At 39.5% G+C, this 17,386-nt stretch overlaps 4 protein-coding genes across 4 annotated transcripts; 3 read left to right on the forward strand and 1 right to left on the reverse strand.

The window, feature by feature from the left end:
- Window positions 1–533: 533 nt before the first annotated feature.
- Window positions 534–2,494, forward strand: LOC6653152 (protein THEM6). The gene is made up of 3 exons (XM_002075286.4): window positions 534–1,235; window positions 1,454–1,668; window positions 1,727–2,494. The coding sequence occupies exons 1-3, from the start codon at window positions 1,076–1,078 to the stop codon at window positions 2,141–2,143; spliced, it is 792 nt and encodes a 263-aa protein (XP_002075322.1). The 5' UTR covers window positions 534–1,075; the 3' UTR covers window positions 2,144–2,494.
- A 972-nt stretch (window positions 2,495–3,466) lies between these two features.
- Window positions 3,467–4,475, forward strand: LOC6653153 (protein THEM6). Its single transcript, XM_002075287.4, has 2 exons — window positions 3,467–3,547; window positions 3,759–4,475. The coding sequence occupies exon 2, from the start codon at window positions 3,802–3,804 to the stop codon at window positions 4,381–4,383; it is 582 nt and encodes a 193-aa protein (XP_002075323.1). The 5' UTR covers window positions 3,467–3,547; window positions 3,759–3,801; the 3' UTR covers window positions 4,384–4,475.
- Window positions 4,476–8,254: 3,779 nt separating this feature from the next.
- On the forward strand, window positions 8,255–13,986 carry LOC6653154 (tetraspanin-9). Its single transcript, XM_002075288.4, has 6 exons — window positions 8,255–8,428; window positions 11,425–11,566; window positions 12,861–13,052; window positions 13,132–13,326; window positions 13,401–13,561; window positions 13,624–13,986. Exons 2-6 carry the CDS (start codon window positions 11,504–11,506, stop codon window positions 13,862–13,864), a joined length of 852 nt encoding a protein of 283 aa, XP_002075324.3. The 5' UTR covers window positions 8,255–8,428; window positions 11,425–11,503; the 3' UTR covers window positions 13,865–13,986.
- Window positions 13,987–15,050: 1,064 nt separating this feature from the next.
- LOC6653155 lies at window positions 15,051–16,065 on the reverse strand. Its single transcript, XM_002075289.3, has 4 exons — window positions 15,875–16,065; window positions 15,687–15,809; window positions 15,486–15,617; window positions 15,051–15,208 (listed from the first exon to the last, which is right to left on the reverse strand). The coding sequence occupies exons 1-4, from the start codon at window positions 16,055–16,057 to the stop codon at window positions 15,125–15,127; spliced, it is 522 nt and encodes a 173-aa protein (XP_002075325.2). The 5' UTR covers window positions 16,058–16,065; the 3' UTR covers window positions 15,051–15,124.
- Window positions 16,066–17,386: the final 1,321 nt, after the last annotated feature.

Below are 17,386 nucleotides of genomic sequence, written 5' to 3' on the forward strand. Positions count from 1 at the left end.
GCTGTGGAGAAGAGCAAGAGCAAGAGCAGGAGCACATCGACCGTCGAACTTCGCTCATTGCGCAGGCACATTGGCCAAGACCGAGACCGATGTCGCGCGTTGTTGTTGTTGTTGCTGCTGCTGATGACTATGGCGATGATGATGATGATGATGATGATGATGATGATGATGGCGAACGGCGAATGGAGGAAGGAGAACGGAAAACGGAGACGAACGAACGCGTCGGAGACGCCAATGCTAGGCCAGGCCAGCCAGGCGCAATGCCAAACCGAACCCGCAGCAGCATTTGGTTTTGGCTGTGGCCAAAAAAAAATACGTTTTTCAGTGCGCTGTTTGTCGCTGCTGTAGGCGCGTCGTGTAATCGAAAACAAAAAAAAAAAAAATAATAATAATAATAATAATAAATAAATAATAATAAAATATTAAACACTCACAAATCGTTTTTCTTTTCGGTTGTTGTTTTTCGGTTTTTTAGTTGATTTGTTTTTCTTTTTTGTATTTTGTTTAGTGAAAAATTTGAGTTGTTTTTCCTGTTAACGAAAAAAAAAATAAGCCTAAGAAAATAAAACGAACTAACTAAAGTTTTCAGTTCCCATTGAAGCTAGAGAAGCGTCCGTGTCTGTGCGTCCAGGAACAGACACACACGCCATCCGTACATGCTTATATCCTTGGCCAGGAACCCTTGATAAGCGTCAAACAGTTGACAATTCCATTTCAATTTGTCATTAAAATCACCTGATGTGTGTGGGTGACTTTCTAGAATGCCAGAATATGTCAGGAGTATGACCTAATTTCCATAAGAAGCACAGGCGACAGCTACAGCAACAGCAACAGCAGCATCAAGGCTTAGGTCAGGATAACAAGTCAAAAGCAAAGCAAATCGTAAACGAAACGTACCGAAGTAACCCACCCACCCGCGGCAACTAGCACTCCCCGCCGCACAATCCATAGATACATATATATATACAGAGATAAGACAAGAGGCACTTGACTGGCTTCCTAGGTGGTCCCCCATCCCCTGCCCTCCCCTGGTGGAACCCAAAATACAAAATTGTATATTGTATTCCTTTCGAGTATGGAAGAATTGTGCTATGTCGTGCTCAGTTGCCTGCTGGTTATAGTGGTGCTCTATGGACTCCTGGAGTTGCACTACTTCCTGCGCATGTGCCTGTGTGTGGTCCTGGCACGTTTTGTGAAGCGACGCTGTCACATTCTGGACTCCACAACGGTGAATGGTAAGAGAATTTGGTCAGTATGGTCAAGAAGTTACGTAAAGCTTTACCTTCAACTTGGCCCGGTTCCAGTCGAGCCCCTGGCCGTAGCCCTAGCCCTAGCCCTAGCCCTGGACAAGGTGATGGTGATTGTGCAAGTCGCCGCTAAGCCTAACCAGGCCTAACCCTCCCCCCGCCCAATTAACCACCTTTTTGTGTTTTGTGTTTTGGCTTCGCTTTAGGTTTGTGCCTCAGCAACGATGTGGACACATTGCTCTATCACATGAACAATGCCCGTTACTTTCGTGAGCTGGATTTCGCCCGTGTGGATTTCTATGAGCGAACCAAATTGTATAGAACGATTACAGGATTGGGTGGATCGGTGTTTCAGGGAGCAGCTACCATACGATATCGTCGCTTCATACGACCGTTTCATCGTTTCAATATAGTATCGAGAGTGAGTCATCATAATATCCTGCCATGCCCAGTTATTTAGCTAATTACTTCTCCCGTAGATTATCTACTGGGACGAGCAGTCGCTGTTCATGGAACATCGTTTTGTTCGGCCCTCGGATAAGTTTGTCCATTGCATAGCCATTTGTCGGCAACGTGTCATCGACGTCTCCATGGAGACGGTCATGTCCGCTCTCTTGAATGCTGCTACATCCTCTCGGGCATCAGTAACAACTCCTCTGCCGTTGCCGTTGAGTTCACCGACTAGTCACCAGCCAGGTGGGATTAGCAATCCCGCCATGGAACCCTCACATGCCGAAAACGGTCATGCCCACAGTCAACAGCAGCCGCAGCAGCAGCAGCAGCAGCCGCAACAGGTCTTGTCCACAGTCAAGCTGAAGCCCCCACTGCCTCCGGAGTTGGGAAAATGGATTGAATACAATGATATGTCCAGCAAGAATTTACGCAGCGGCTGCTGACCTGGGGACCCACCACTTAATCCTACTCTTGATATTTTGTTACTATTTCCTACTCATTTCAGTTTTTGTGTGAGTCTGTGTGTGTGAAATGTGCAAAGTTGTTTATCTGTGTGTAAGTGTGTGTGTGTGTGTCAAGTGTTTAACTAACTGTAAGATGTCTATGTATGTAAAATGGCCCTAGGCAAGTTCCAAGTTCCTCGTCTCCCCAATATCCTTTCCCATTCCCCATCAAATGGTAGTCCAATGTTTGTGTATATAGGATTACAAGAACCTTAGTCATAGTACTTAAAAAAAAAGGCATAAACTTGTGCTTAGTCTTCTGTATGTATAGAAAATGGCAATGATGATCAATGGAAATGTGTTTGAATTTACAATTAAGGGCGGGTAGATGCCTAAAAGTATGCTATGCATTGGTTAGAGAATGTATTAACTCTGTCGTTTTAGTTTCTTGGGATCAATTCATAACAAAAGTGAGTCTATGAATGGTAAATGGGGGACCTTTGTCCCCTAATGTATGCAATTGGCGATAAATGACTTTTGAAATGTCCATCAATTTCAAAATTATGCATACATATTTCATGGGCATTCCAAAAATTTCATTATAATTTTTAAAAGGTCAATTCGTATTGCATACTTTAAGGGGTTTATTACCACCAATATAAAATCAATTCTCACCTCATTTGTTATTTTTAGATTCCATAGTAATCACTTTAAATTACAGAGCTACTGCTCTGTCTAATTTGGATTACCATTTTATTTGATAAGAATATTTTTCATTTAGCTTTCGCCGTATTCAAAATTCCAAATTCCGTGTTCTAATTGCACTCTTGAGCCTTGGGACTTGGGGCGTTTGCCATTTGCTGGGAAAATCTGCCTACGAGTCTAATAGCACTTCCGTCACTCTCCACTCTCTCTCTTTCTGTCCCTCTCTCTCTCCCTTGACCCCTGACGACTTTGATGTCATTCAATAGAAGTTTTAGCGTATGATTGCAGTTTTTATGACTGGATCAGAGCTCAAATCAATTTGCTTACCTTTATACTAACATACATACATATATAGTCTTTGCTTTGTTTTTGTTACTAATATTTGTTTGGCAAGAGGCAAACTTATATTACAAAAGGTAATGGTGCGAAATAGGGGAATTTGTTAATAATTAACGAAAACGAACAGCAAACGAAATCGAAATCGAATGTGGATAATCGCTCTCGATCGCACTCCCTCTCTCTATCTCTATCTCAGTTTTCTCTCTCTCGCCCTCGCTCCCGCGCTGTTGTTATCTGGTGAGTTTCAAGTGTGGCGCAGCTTTCTTTCGGTATCGGCCTTTGTGTCAGTTGTAACTTGTCCGGCCTGGCGATCGGTTGCTCCCACTGCGTAGCGTGTTTCATCAGTATTCCTATACTTAAGTAAGTATCACTAAGTTTATATAGTCTGGTGTGGCCTAAGCAGCCGGGTTCAATGCATATATTGACATCCAAAACTTAAGATTGGACTTGGCACTCATGGGGAGTGATCATGGTTCATAAATCATGAAACATCAACTTTCTCTATTCGCGAAGAGTTTTTCTTTTTCACCTCAGCCACACAGTTAACATATGTAGTAACTAATCATTACAGACTTGCGAGAGAGACAGATAGAGAGAGAGAGAGCAGTGGGATAATGTCGTGGCTGGTGCTTTTACTGATCCTCTATGTGATCTGGGATGTAAACTACTTCATTCGCTGTGTATTCACCGTGTTTGCCGGCAAGCTGTTTCAGCGAAAACGCAAAGTCACCGACACCACCACCATCTATGGCCTGTGCACCTCCCAGGATGTGGACATATTCATCCGGCACATGAACAATGCCCGCTACCTGCGTGAACTGGACTTTGCCCGTTTCCACTTTTACGCTCTGACCGGTCTCTATGAGCGTATACGGGAGCAGCGCGGTGGGGCCGTCCAAGGAGCCAGCAGTGTACGCTATCGTCGCACCATACCCATTTTCCATCCGTATAAGATTCAGACGAAGCTCATTTGGTGGGATGATAAGGCCATCTATTTGGAGCAACAATTTGTTACCCTCTCGGATGGTTTCGTGCGCGCCATCGCCATGTCGAAGCAATCGATCACCAATTGCAATGTCCTCGATATCCTCAAGAAGTATCCAGAGGCCAAGCAGAGGCCAGAAATGCCCACCGAACTGAAACTCTGGCTGGATGCCATCGAATTGTCCAGCCAGAAGTTGCGTAAGGAGAAATGAAACTGATGCAGACTATGTTCGATATCATTTGCATAATATCGAATGATATTAGTGATTAAGTCGCTACCTCTCTTCTGTTTTTTCTTTTCGCTTTGCATTACATATGTGTATATGTATGTATGTATTTTTATAGTTTGTTTTAAGTTAAATAAAGAAATGGATTTTTTTTTAAATTTAAAAGTAGTCAAAGGGCAACGACTCGTTTACCTGGTTTTCACTTTCTTTTATGCAACGACATGCGACAAATTATGGCTGAGTAAGACAATATGCTGAGCTCTCCATTGGCTCTCTATTATGTAGCTTTGCATGGGAACAGCACTAACAAATCTAGACAAGATCCAGCAGTGTATTCACAGTATTCAAACGTTTGAAAGGAAAGCAAATACAGTAGACCCTCGGTTAACAAACACAATTCGATCCAGCATCTTGTCCATTACGCAAAACCACTTTTCCCACAGGAATCAATGTAAAATGAATAAAACTATGAAACTATAATAAAATACATAAAAACTTTTTAAGAACTGAATAATTCGCCATTACACACATTTTAAGTTCCGCTTTCCTTCAAAGTAAAATGAGACTTATAACCCTTTTTAAGGAACTGAATATGTATTCGCAGAAAGATGTCTAAAATAAAATGAAGTAAGTAAGTCGTCTCGCCGACTCACTCAGTCATACGAGCACCCTAGCGCCCCCACCAGCCAACAGCCAACTCCGGCCTTATGGAAAAACGTTTATATGCATAACTCGACTGTTTTTTGTCCGATATTAGTATTAAATTTAAGTGTGCCAAGTTTGATTGCATAGGTAGAAAAATACGGGAGATAATCAAGTTTTTCAAATTACGGGGGCGGAAAAGGGCGTGGCAAATTTTTTATACCTACAAAATGTGTGCATTTACTAAGCGAATATACATACCAAATATGGTGTCTCTAGCTGGAATAGTTTTCGAGATAAACGTTTTTTTTAAATTGCGGGGGCGGAAACGGGCGTGGCAAAAATTTGAAATAAACTTGATCACTCTACATACTACACGAGTCTACATACCAAATTTGGTGGCTCTAGCTCTTACAGTCTCCGAGATCTAGGTGTTCATACGACTTTAATATACCATTTCACCTTATGGGTGTATGGTATAAAGAGTTAGGAAGAAATATTTTTTCTATGGTCTTTACAAGGTATATTCGGGATTTTCCCTGTTTCGTTGATTAAAACAGACAAAACTTTTACCTGCAATTAAGGTTTCTATCTGTTTTTGTAGGCGTTCGTTAACCATACAAAGTATTCTCATAAGACACGAAACATTACTAAAGAACATATTTTAGGAATTATAAGCTAGTAGTCAAATTGGATAATAATATTTCGTTTTCTGGAATTATCATAGGCATATAAAGAAATGTGAAGTACCACAAGAGTTCAGTCTCAAAATATAGGTACAATTTTAATGGAAGGGTCCCATTCGTCTCTTTATAAAGTAAAAACAAATTGATTTAAACAAAACATCTGACGAATTTCGAAAGTGCAGATATAACAATAAATATTAAATCAGTATGGCAAGTTTGATTGCAATACTTTAAATATTGCAGAATAAATAGTTCTTTCCCATTTCTAGGGGTAAAAGAGGGCTTAATAAAACTTCATCTCCGTGCATACCGGAGGCTTTAGCTTTTATAGTCTCCGAGATGTAGGCGTTTATGCGGCTGTTAACGCTGATCAAAAATACATACATATATGTATGTACATACATACGAAAAAGGATCCCCTTCCTTTTGCATGCGAAATAAAGACAGAGAAATAGTTCAGCTGTCCTGGTGAATAATACCTGTTTATGCAGGGCAACAAAGTCTATATGTTTTTTATCCGATTTTGATGATTAATTATTTCGACGCAAAATTTAATTTACTATCTTTCGTAGTTCAAATGTATTTATAGTTTATAATAAATTAATGTCGTAAAAGAAGGCCAAGCAGGAAGAGCAAACAAATATACACAAAATTTAGTTTTTCAATTTGGATCCTGGATCCTTGAAAACTTGTTGTATAAGGTTTATCTGAGTTTCAGTAGACCTCAATTTTTTCTCTTTGGGCTCGAAGATCTACAATAAATTTTCAGAAATTTTAAAAAGGTTTTTGTTTTTTTTCCGAATTCAATTTTTAAAGCTTTTTATTAAAATTCACTTGTAAAAAACACGTTAGAGATACGCCCACATCATCTCAATAGAAGGACCGACTCAACGCTATTCACTAACATTGTATAAAAATCGAATGAATTCAGAATTAAAAAAAAATTTGTCCGTTTTTCAATATATATTATAAATAAGAGTGTAAAAATTTGATATTTTTCAGTAGAAGTAGATTAAGGAAAAGTTCTTATGCACAAAAAATGTTAGGCGATTTTGAGTTAAGTCATGAACCTTGTAACTTTTATAGGCTTATTTTGTTAAAGTATTGAATACCTTTTGAGTGCTCTTTTCATAGAGTTTAAATTAGTTATTTCCATTTCATAAAAAATCATCAATCTACAAATAAAGCCCAACATTTCTTATATATGCAAATAATTTTCAAAATTCAAAACTCTCACATAGTTTGCAGAGTTTGTCGATTGTTAGCAATGATGCCGATTGATAAGTACCTAGTCTTAAAATACTTCAAAAAATGATTACTGATGATACTGATTTCACATATTACATTTTATATACATGTATGTATGTATGTACATATTTTATGGGTCGGTTCTCCTGCCTGTTACATTCATTTTGGCGAAAATGTAAGAAATTATATGGAAAAAATTACTTTAATGCTGAAGAACAGCAATCTTCTTAAGACCAATTGCTTAAAAGGTTGATGATCGTTGGGGTAAATCAATGAAGATAAACAAATTCAAAAGTGTGTAAGATATTTATACCAATTTTCTGTCGAATTAGTTAATTGTTGATATTTGTGGACAATATTTTGAAATATGCGACTTTAAGGAAAATGTGAATTTTAGTTGAGCATTTTCTAAGAAGAACCTACTGGCGGAAATTGATATTGTTAGGTCCTTTGAATGACATGGAGTCTACAAGCTCCAATGGAATATGGGAAACTGTTTATTCATTTAAATATTTATCATTGAGCCACCTTTAGTGCACTTTAATGCAGATGGATCAAGTGTGTGTGTGTGTGACATTGCAGACAACATTGCGTATGAGCGATGGTTTTTATACACATACATACATTTTTCCCCCATTCCAGACCAGCAGCCAGCTGATCGTGTTGTTGTTGTTGTTTGTTCTTTTAGGCTTTTCGTTTTATTTGTTTTGTTGTTGTTGTGTTAAATGTGGATCAAAACGTGACACTGAAATCTAAACATATAAATCTCATTCATGAAGTAGAGTGAGAGAAAGAGGGCGACAGAAGGAGAGAGAGCGATGGAGGTTGCAACTGTCACCATTTCGTCTTCAGAACCAACTAGCCATCCTCCACCCTCTCCACACACACCGTCTCAGCCTATGGCCACTGAACAATCGTTCAGTTCCATTGCATTTACCCCACAAAGCTCTTCGTGAGTGCGTTCGTGTGGTAGTTCGGGTTTTTCTTTTTTTTTTGGGGCTTCGTTCGGATTGGCGCTGGCTCCCGCGTCGCGTCTTCTTGACTATTTTTAAAACGACAGTGCGAAGAATTGTCAGTTGATTTTGAACAGCCGCAACGAGCGCATAGAATCACGCGACGAGACAATAAATTAGAAATTAGAAACAAGCACACACCAAAAAATAAATAAAAACCGAACGAACTGAACTGAAGAAAAAACCAACCAACCAATTTGTTGTAAAAATAAATGTGGAAAAACACAAAAAAGAAAAATTAAATAAGATATATACACCCCAACATACATACATATGTATGTATGTGGTGCGTTGCTCATATCGAAACCTATAGAAATCTATAGGCGGCATTACGAAAGTATAATCTCTGATTTGTTTTTGTTTTGTTTTTGTCAACCGTGTCCTGTGCCCAGTCAAGAGTGCGGATTGAGTGAGATTAAAAGAGATTAAATACCAGCAAATGTAAATATTGTAAAACCTAAACAAAATCCTATTCTAAGATCCAACAACAAGAAACACTGTAAAGTAATTTGCAAACAAAAACGACAAGGCGGCAATGGGCCACGAAAGGAACACCAAAGGGGACACCATAAATTACACTAGGAGGGGGCCTGTGGGGAGGGTCGAGAGCTCCCCCAGAGAGATAGAGGCAAAGGAAAAGCCAACAATGAAAAAGAAAAGAGAAAACTTTGGACAGTTTTCAGCAAATAAACTTAAGAGGTTGGCTAGTCAAATGGTAAAGAGTCTCAATATCAACAACTATCCCAATTGTATGAGAACGTGACTCACGAACCAAATGATCGACCAAATATCGTTTAAGTTTATTCACAAAACTAACTAAACCAAGAACTAGGTATCTAAAACAAACGACCAAACCAAGGTAACAGAATTTCCCTAAATTGAGTAAGAGGCAACTTTCGATTTCCACAATCTGGCAACTCTGATTTATAGAACATATTTACTTATGTACATATGCGACATACTTGAACTATTCGAAAAGTTACGATTAATTAGTATTAATTAGAGGTTTCACGAAACAAATCAAGACTTGACTTTTAATTCTATGTATTTTTTTACATTTTGAACTGATTTTAAATCCAACTTCTATAAGCAATACTTTTAGCAGTATCTAAAGGATTGAAAAACTCTTGAAAATTGAGAAGAATTTGTTGGCGCAATCTTGATTGCATTCTAAGAACCCGTTTTAAAGCCTAGTTTATCTCTAGTTTTATTTTCACCATCATTTTCACGTTGCCATCTCCTCTAGTCGAGAGTCGATAGTGAAAATCTTTCAAGCATTTTTTTGTGTTTTGTTTTTGGCCAAATGTCGTCGACTTGGCAAAGCCGGACTCAAGCTGGAGTTGAAGCTGGTTTGCTGATCTGCAAAATGTGGCAATGAAAATTGTTTTGATATCTTTTTCTTCTGCCTCTGCTATTAGTACTTATCTTTTTTGTTGTAGTTGTATTTGTTTTTCTGGTGTAAAATGATCTCCGGAGCCAGAGCTCCATTATGAAATGGAAGGGCCATAAAAACAGACGAAATGAAAAAATGTGGACAATTTCCATGGCATAAATCACTCTCGCCAAACATCCGCCCAGGCCCAACAGCAAAGTCAGAGCCCAGTGACTCGAATTATGATAAATGCCCAGCAGGGAAAGGGAGTGTATCTACATATAAACACACATACATATGTATGTACGAGAGATGCCTGATGCCTGGGGTGGAGGGCCCACGGGGGGCTAAATCGCAAAATTTGCAGCGTCAAATGGCATTAAGCCCAGTCGCGTTATTGAGTTAAATTGGAAAATAAGCGGACTATAGTTGCGCTTGCTATACTTTGCTGTACTTTGCAATTGTTCGCACTTGGGACGACCACGACGATCGCGACGGCAACCCGAGCGAGTGCCGAGCAAGTGCCTCCCCCGTATAGTGGCCCAGAGTATGCCCCCATTCACCCCCATACCCAAGACCTCAGCTCGCTTATTATTTGCACTATTTCATTATAATAGTTTTGCTTTTTTTTGAATTTAACTCTTTCCACATTCCTACAAAATGAGATTTAATATGTTGACTAAATGAACTATGCCTTGGATTATGAGAGGATCGTCAAGATGATTTTCCAGCATGTGTTTGTCGCGTGGATTCTCAAGTTCACTTCTAATTTTTCCAATCCACTTAATCTCTAAGGAAACTATGTTTGAAATCGAGGATGCTCGATCAAAACCAAAAAAGAATTTGGAAGACCTCATGATTTCGTTTTAAGTTTATTATTCAATCTTCACGATCTTCAAGTCCTTTATATTAGCCTTATTTGGCAACTAAAGGTATTGAAAGTCATAAGATCTTTCAGTTTGATATTACTTTTCATTATTCCATCTGCATTGATCTTAAAGTTAGACTTGTCCAAACTTATATCATTTTAAGTCTAGGCTTACGTTACGCTACGTTTTGTCATCTTAAGTTTCCTCATAAATAATATATTGAAATCTGTTCTTTTGTCTGACTGGGCTCAGCGTATTGTTTGGCTTTTCGTATTCGTATGACCATAAAATATGTTCCCATCAAAAAGAAAAAAACAACAAAAATTGTATTGTATGGGATGCAACATGGATGGAAAAACCTGTTGATGTTGATTGTTTAGACAACATGTCATAATTAGCATATACATACATATTATACTATTTGTATGTATGTATGTACATCAGTTATGTATGTGGGTACTCGGTTATGTGCTATGAAAGTTGAGTATGTAAATTTCACAAGTCTCATAAGATTGTTAAAGATTTGTTGGTCTTAAGAAGAGACTTTTTCCCCTTGCTACCATTATAAATTTCAATCTTGTTTTCTGACAGGCCAAGAAGGTCATTTTAAAATGACCTACCAAGTTATCTACATACACTCACACACACACACACACACTCATTGTCAAAGCTATACCAGTTGAAACTGAATCAAGAGAAACATTTGCCAAATTGATGCTATTTGTGTAATTTGAGTGGCAAGGGAATTTCACAATATGTAATACAATTTTACATTTCATTACTAGATGGTTTGTTTGTTTCTATATAATTTGCAGATATGTGCTTATATACATAGTATATGATATTATATGCAACAGCTGCAATTGCTTTGCATATATATATATATATAAAGATATATGTATGTCTATATCAAACAAACAAAAACAACCCCTGCTGGGGTATCCATTGAGTGGGTGGATGGATGGATGGATGGATGGGCACTTTAGTTACAAAAGGGAAATGCCAAATGGAACAGCGAAATTTATGTTAAAAATTTATGAATTTTTAGTTTTATTCATATACAAATACATACACACACACACATAAAGACACACACACACAATGAGGTCGCTCATTTAATAGATACAAATGTATCTAATGAATGCAGCGCTGCGTGCTCTTGATTTATGCTCAGTCTGTTTCTCATTTCTTTGCAGCTCAACCTACTACGCCACCACCCCCCCACCCGTTACGGACCCCTCACGAACGGACACCACTCTCAATACAAAATACGAAATGGGCAACGCCGGCTATACATGCATACGTCGCACCTTTTGCTGGCTCAACATAATACTCTGGGTGAGTTGCCACCAAAACAGGGAAGCGGTAGGGGGTAAGAAGATACCTGGATCTGAGATACCAGACCAACGGCGGATATGCAGCAACAGCCAATCAATGCAAACATCAAGAACTTTGCCGACAGACTTTTGTCGCGTTGTCTTCATCACCGCCCTCGTCTCCATTTCCATCTCCTCTGTCTGCAGCGGAAGCAACAAGCAATGACAACGCATCCCAACACTAACCCATTGTCATTTCCTCCATCCTCTGTCTTCCCCTCTTGCCATTTGCCATGGTGGAGTGGAACCCTTTTGCCCATGCTGTTGTTTGCTTTGTCGCCTGGTCAGGACAGAATAATGTTAGAGTAGCTTAAATTATTCATGAACCAAGTAAGCTAACGAAACGACCTTAAATTCGGCTGTGAAATGCCCCACACTAGACTTAAGCTACTTCCTTTGCTCTGCTTTGAATTCAACTCCAAGAAAGACAAAAGCAATTTCCGATCTGAACGATTTTCATCTACATACTTCTCAATCAGAAAGAGATGAAAAAAAGAATTGCATACTTTAAAGAGCCATTATACCATGCACCCATAGGGTGAAATGGTATATTAAAGTCGCCAAAAAATTAAAGCTTTTTCGACCCCATAAACTATATATATTCTTGATTAGCATCAACAGCCAATCCGATCTAGCCCTGACTTATCCAGTCTGTCTGTCTGTCCGTATGAACACCTAGATCTCGTAGACTAGAAAAGCTACAGCCACCGAATTTGGTATATAGACTCGTGTAGTATGTAAAGTGATCAAGTTTATTTCAAATTTTTGCCACGCTCCTTTCCGCCCCCCAAATTTGATAAACTCGATTATCTCCCGTAATTTTCTACCTTGTGCAATTAAATTTGATTCTAATACCCAGCAAAACACTAAATTTGATCAAAATCGGACAAAAAATAGCCGAGTTATGCATATAAACATTTTTCCATAAGGTCAGAGTTGGCCGTTGGCTGGTGGGGGGCGCTAGAGTGCTCAAATGCTTGAGTGAGCGAGATACTGTGATATGCTTGTAAAAAGCATGTGAACAGAATTTTGTATAGATACATAAATGCATTTGTTATTATAAATTTAGAATATATTTGCTTTACTGGTGAATGGTATTCCTAAGTCGGCGAGACGACTTACTTACATACTTCATTTGTTCATAAATTCACATGTTCACTGTCAAATTTTGGGGTCAATTTTTTAGCAGTTCCCAATATATTTAAATTGGTGAAGAGATTTTGGCACATGGAATAACTCTGCTTCTCATTCAACAGCTGTGCAGCTGCGCCTTCCTTGGAGCCGGTCTCTGGCTGCGCCTTAGCTACGAGGGCTATGCCACACTCCTGCCCCAACATGCCGGCCTCAGCGCGGACACAATTTTCATGTGCATCGGCGGCATTGGCTTTGTGGTGAGTTTCTTTGGCTGCTGTGGCGCCTGGGTGCAATCTCGTTGCCTGCTTGTGTTGGTAAGTTTTTCTCTGATGGATGGTGGAGCTTCCTGCCTACTCACATTGCCCCTCCCCGTGTCTGCCTCTGTTTCTGCAGTACTTTATGCTGATTGTGATGCTATTCATGAGCGAGTTTCTTGTTGGCTCCATTGCCTTTCTCTTTCGCGGCGGCTTGGGACGCACTTTGGCCAATGAGCTGCGCTTTGGCATTGAGAGGCATTACAATGCCAGTGATCGTGGCTCGCTGGTGGCTCCCTCAGTGGCAGCGATTTGGGATAACGTTCAACAGTCGGTAAGTGAAATTGTGGATTGCACTAAATATGTGAGTATTTTCTCTCATTTCCTCATAATTTTCGGGAAAATCAGTTCGAGTGCTGTGGCGTCTCCTCCTATGAGGACTGGTATGACATACAATCGTGGAGTGGCAAACGTTGGGTGCCCGAATCGTGTTGCCGCACGTTGTACGATCAGCGCCAGCTCTTGACCGAAGGCTCAGGCGATGGTCTGTTGCGTATGGATTGTGGCAGGTAAGCTCTTGAATCTCTTTGAGTTCTCTCTCCCTCTCTTAAGTGGTACTTTCCTTCCATAGATCGGAGAATCCATCGTTGTGGTGGGACAAGGGATGTGCCCATTCGTTGCAAAACTGGTTTAACGGTCAACTGAATGTGGTTGGAGCCATTGGCCTTGGTATTGCATTTGTACAGCTTTTCGGACTAATCACCTCCATGCTGCTCTTCTGCACGGTGAAGCATAAACGAGCCTCCGATACATACAAATCGTATTCGCCCTCAATTGATCCGCAGACACGTACCAGCAGTTGGGAGGATTGAACGAGACTCTAGAGATCTCAAGAATCTCAAAACAAAAACAAATGTTTTATCCGGGTTTTCCACTTTTGTTTCTCTGTCTCTGCGAAATGTGCCAAAAATTAATTTAATGGAAAATATTTAATCCCTTTTTTTTTTTTGTTTGTGTTTTGTTTATTTGTTTGTGGTAGGAGAAAAAAGAAAAAAAAACATATCTAAAAAACATATACGAAAACTTAGGTCAGCTTCAAAACCGAACGGAAGCTGAACAAAGGCTAAACTATTAGTTAGTGGTGTATCCATATTGTGATGTGCTCCTATTAGTGACTAGAGAAGGCCCCCCGCCCCCGTTTCCCACCCACCAAAATAATACTCAATTTACCAGTGTGAATGGGTTGGGGGCCTTGACGAATCAATTACAAACATATATTTATATCTTGATATCAAATCAAAGAAATTAACTTTGGCTATGCCAAAGTTTCTATATCCTTGCAGTTCTCAATCATTACATCATATTGTGGTTTACATTGATGATTTTAGGATTTTCAATTAAAATAAATGTTTTCTTTCTCTTTTAAGTCCAAGCTGAACAAAGTTTGCTACGAAAATGCATCCGAGAAGACTTTATTGATCGATTGTTTCATTTCCCACTATATGTTATAGTCGTCTGATCGGGCTAATTCAAGAACTCCATCTACCTATGATAATAAATAGCACAAGTGCCAAGTTTGATTCCAATTACTCTTAAATTGAGTTCTTGGGACTCAATTGGAAACAGACGGACAGACGGTTGTGTCTGATTATTCGATCGGTCCAAGTATTCTGATATAACTCCTGCAAGGATATATAAAACACTTTTCCTTCTGAAGCATTGAGTTCTCTTTGACAAAACTTTATGATTATCTATCTATATAAGATATATTTACTATATATATATATATATATATTTACATGTCTGCAATTTAGTATTCAAAACAAAAAAAAAACAGCAACTGCCCGCAAAGCAAAGAGAGAAGATGTAGTTAAAAATATTATCATTATTATTATAATTATTATTATTTTATTGCTAACTTATCACATTCCTAAACAACAACAAGAAAATAAACAAATTACAAAACATTTCGTTTTAAGTTACAAACAATAAATTAAATTATTTATTAAAAATACGAATGAAATAAAAAAACAATAAAAAATTACAAAGAGACAGAGAGTGAAAGAAAAAAAGAAGACAGTAAAGTAAACAAAAACAGCGAACACAAATACCGTTATTTTATGTTGCCACATTTAAAGCCCCACCAGTTTGCCGCCTATAATGTCCAATTGGGCCGTAATGCCCTTCGAAAAGCTGCGAGCCAACTCTTTGGGTTTCTGCCAAACAAAGAGAGAGAGGTGAAGAAAGAGAGAAATAGAGAGCGAGTAATGGGGAGAGAGCGAGAGATGTTTAAATTGGAGATCGACCTTGCCGAGAGACACGCCAAATTGCATAAGAGAGAGACGTATTAATTGTCACCTCATCGTAAGGTAACACAACTTGGCTTAATGGTGCAATAAAAGCCAAAATATTGACTTTGATGGCCAATGGATCGAACAACAACTACACACTAGATGATGGTGTCTACCTCATCTTTCAGCTCTTGCAACTCACCTGTATGAATGTGTTGAGAATATTGGAAAATGCCTCGTAGCCATTGACAATTGTACGGGAAATGCCATCGAACATGTCGCCATTGTTGCCATACTTCTCATGCTCACTGATGCTATCCAAAATGGGAGCCGGCTTTGGTTTCCGGAATACGAACAATCGAATGAGCCACATTAATTGGATGAGGAAACAAAGAGAACTCACTTGCACAACGTCCGTCAACTTCTTCTGGCTATTATCATAGAGACTCAGCACCTTTGAGGGTATGGCCTCATGTTCCAGATTCACCGATTCTGCCGTCTTGTCCGGAGCAGGTAACAAAGAGATCTACAAAGCGGTTAAATTTATAATTATTTCCATTCCATTCGATTATTTGATTTAATTTTTGTCACCTTAAAGCCAGATTGACTGGCGGCTGCTGTTTCCGTTTGTGATGCCGATTCACTCTCAGCAGCATCTTCGGCGAATGCGTCGAGTGCACCAAAATCGGCAGCCGATACTTGGGCATCGATGGGAGTGGCACCATCAAGGGTTGTGGGTGCTATGGGCAAGCCCTCAATGCCAGAGGACTGCATCAGCAACATCAGGAGAAAGCCGGGGCAAATGCTCATCATCATCATCATCTTCATCTTGATTGCCGCTTATGAAACCAAACTTTTTAAGTGAAGTGCAAGCGATGTTTACCAGTGTCTGACTCTCTGACTGACTCCTACCAACTAGGTCCGAACTAGTCTGTGCGCTACCAAGTCCGAATTTCAACTGAATGCCGCGTCTGCGCAACGATTTTATTGGTTTAACCTGTCAGCTCGCCATTGTGGCCATTGACACATACTCTACTCTTACTGCCAGTGCTTGGACTGGAGACTCGTGGCTCGAGACGGCACACGGGGAAAGGTTTGGGGTTTTGGTTATATGGACTATGGAGCGTGTATTTGTTGTATGTTTTTTTTTTTTGCCATTACTTAGCCACGGTTTATTTATATACATACATATGTGCTTATGTATTTATTTGGCAACTAAAAACGACGGACAAATGCTCTGCCTAGATAATAATACTGAGCACCTGGATCTGGATCTGGCTATAATTAGTTTAAGTGTGGCACACATAAAAGTGTTTCAACCGATTTTCATAATTTGTATTAGTCGGAAAGGTCCTAACCTAATCTTTCACCCTACATTTTGTTTGTCATTTAAATATGACAATTAATGGAATTAATAGTTAAGTTAACTAACCTAACCCCATATATTTTAAGTTGCCGACAAGTTGCCAGTGCCTTCTCCTCTAATATGCATTGCACATATCCACACACACACGTGTGTACACACATACCTGTGTGTGTGTGTGCTTTAACATTTATTAATGACAATAACAACAAGAATAACCAAAAGACAACATGAAGAGAAAGAGAAAAAAAAAACGCAATCAGCCAGTTTTCAAAACCTGAACCCCTGCTCCGCCCCCACATCCCTGACCATTCCTACCAACCCCGCCACCCCCGTTGGACCAACGTCATAAGTATTGGTAGATAATATGTAAGGCATGGCACAATAACAGAAGATTCCGTTCAGGTGAGCATAAACCCGTGACGTCAGCAATGCGATATGGGGGAAAAGTCTGCAAAAGCATTTTGCCTCAACTCGCAGTGGCATCAACTCTGCTTGGGCCTACCTTCTGTTGCCATTTACCGTGACAAATGCCGTTAGCGATCTCAGTGTTTTGGCAACTTGTTGCTCTCAACAAATGTTGCCATCGCGACAGCTGTCGCAACAATGAGGAAGGAAGCCAAAATCAGATGTCTCTCCACCACCGCTCTCCCGCTGACATCGCCTGTTTGTCTGCCTGTTGTTTGTGTGTGTGTGTGTGTGTACTCAGTTTACTCAGTCAGTTGGTCAATTCCCAACAA

This window comes from Drosophila willistoni (genome assembly GCF_018902025.1).
Source record: "Drosophila willistoni isolate 14030-0811.24 chromosome XL unlocalized genomic scaffold, UCI_dwil_1.1 Seg142, whole genome shotgun sequence".
In the NCBI taxonomy this organism is placed as follows: Eukaryota; Metazoa; Arthropoda; class Insecta; order Diptera; family Drosophilidae; genus Drosophila; species Drosophila willistoni.

Coding starts and splice junctions, on each gene's coding strand:
- LOC6653155 (XM_002075289.3), bottom strand. CDS start 16,057: ATGCAGTCCTCTGGCATTGAGGGCTTGCCCATAGCACCCACAACCCTT. Junction 15,810..15,874: donor CCAGTCAATCTGGCTTTAAG/GTGACAAAAATT, acceptor ACCGCTTTGTAG/ATCTCTTTGTTACCTGCTCC. Junction 15,209..15,485: donor TTCTCAACACATTCATACAG/GTGAGTTGCAAG, acceptor TTTGTTTGGCAG/AAACCCAAAGAGTTGGCTCG.
- LOC6653153 (XM_002075287.4), top strand. CDS start 3,802: ATGTCGTGGCTGGTGCTTTTACTGATCCTCTATGTGATCTGGGATGTA.
- LOC6653152 (XM_002075286.4), top strand. CDS start 1,076: ATGGAAGAATTGTGCTATGTCGTGCTCAGTTGCCTGCTGGTTATAGTG. Junction 1,236..1,453: donor GGACTCCACAACGGTGAATG/GTAAGAGAATTT, acceptor GCTTCGCTTTAG/GTTTGTGCCTCAGCAACGAT. Junction 1,669..1,726: donor GTTTCAATATAGTATCGAGA/GTGAGTCATCAT, acceptor CTTCTCCCGTAG/ATTATCTACTGGGACGAGCA.
- LOC6653154 (XM_002075288.4), top strand. CDS start 11,504: ATGGGCAACGCCGGCTATACATGCATACGTCGCACCTTTTGCTGGCTC. Junction 11,567..12,860: donor GGCTCAACATAATACTCTGG/GTGAGTTGCCAC, acceptor CTCATTCAACAG/CTGTGCAGCTGCGCCTTCCT. Junction 13,327..13,400: donor GGGATAACGTTCAACAGTCG/GTAAGTGAAATT, acceptor CGGGAAAATCAG/TTCGAGTGCTGTGGCGTCTC.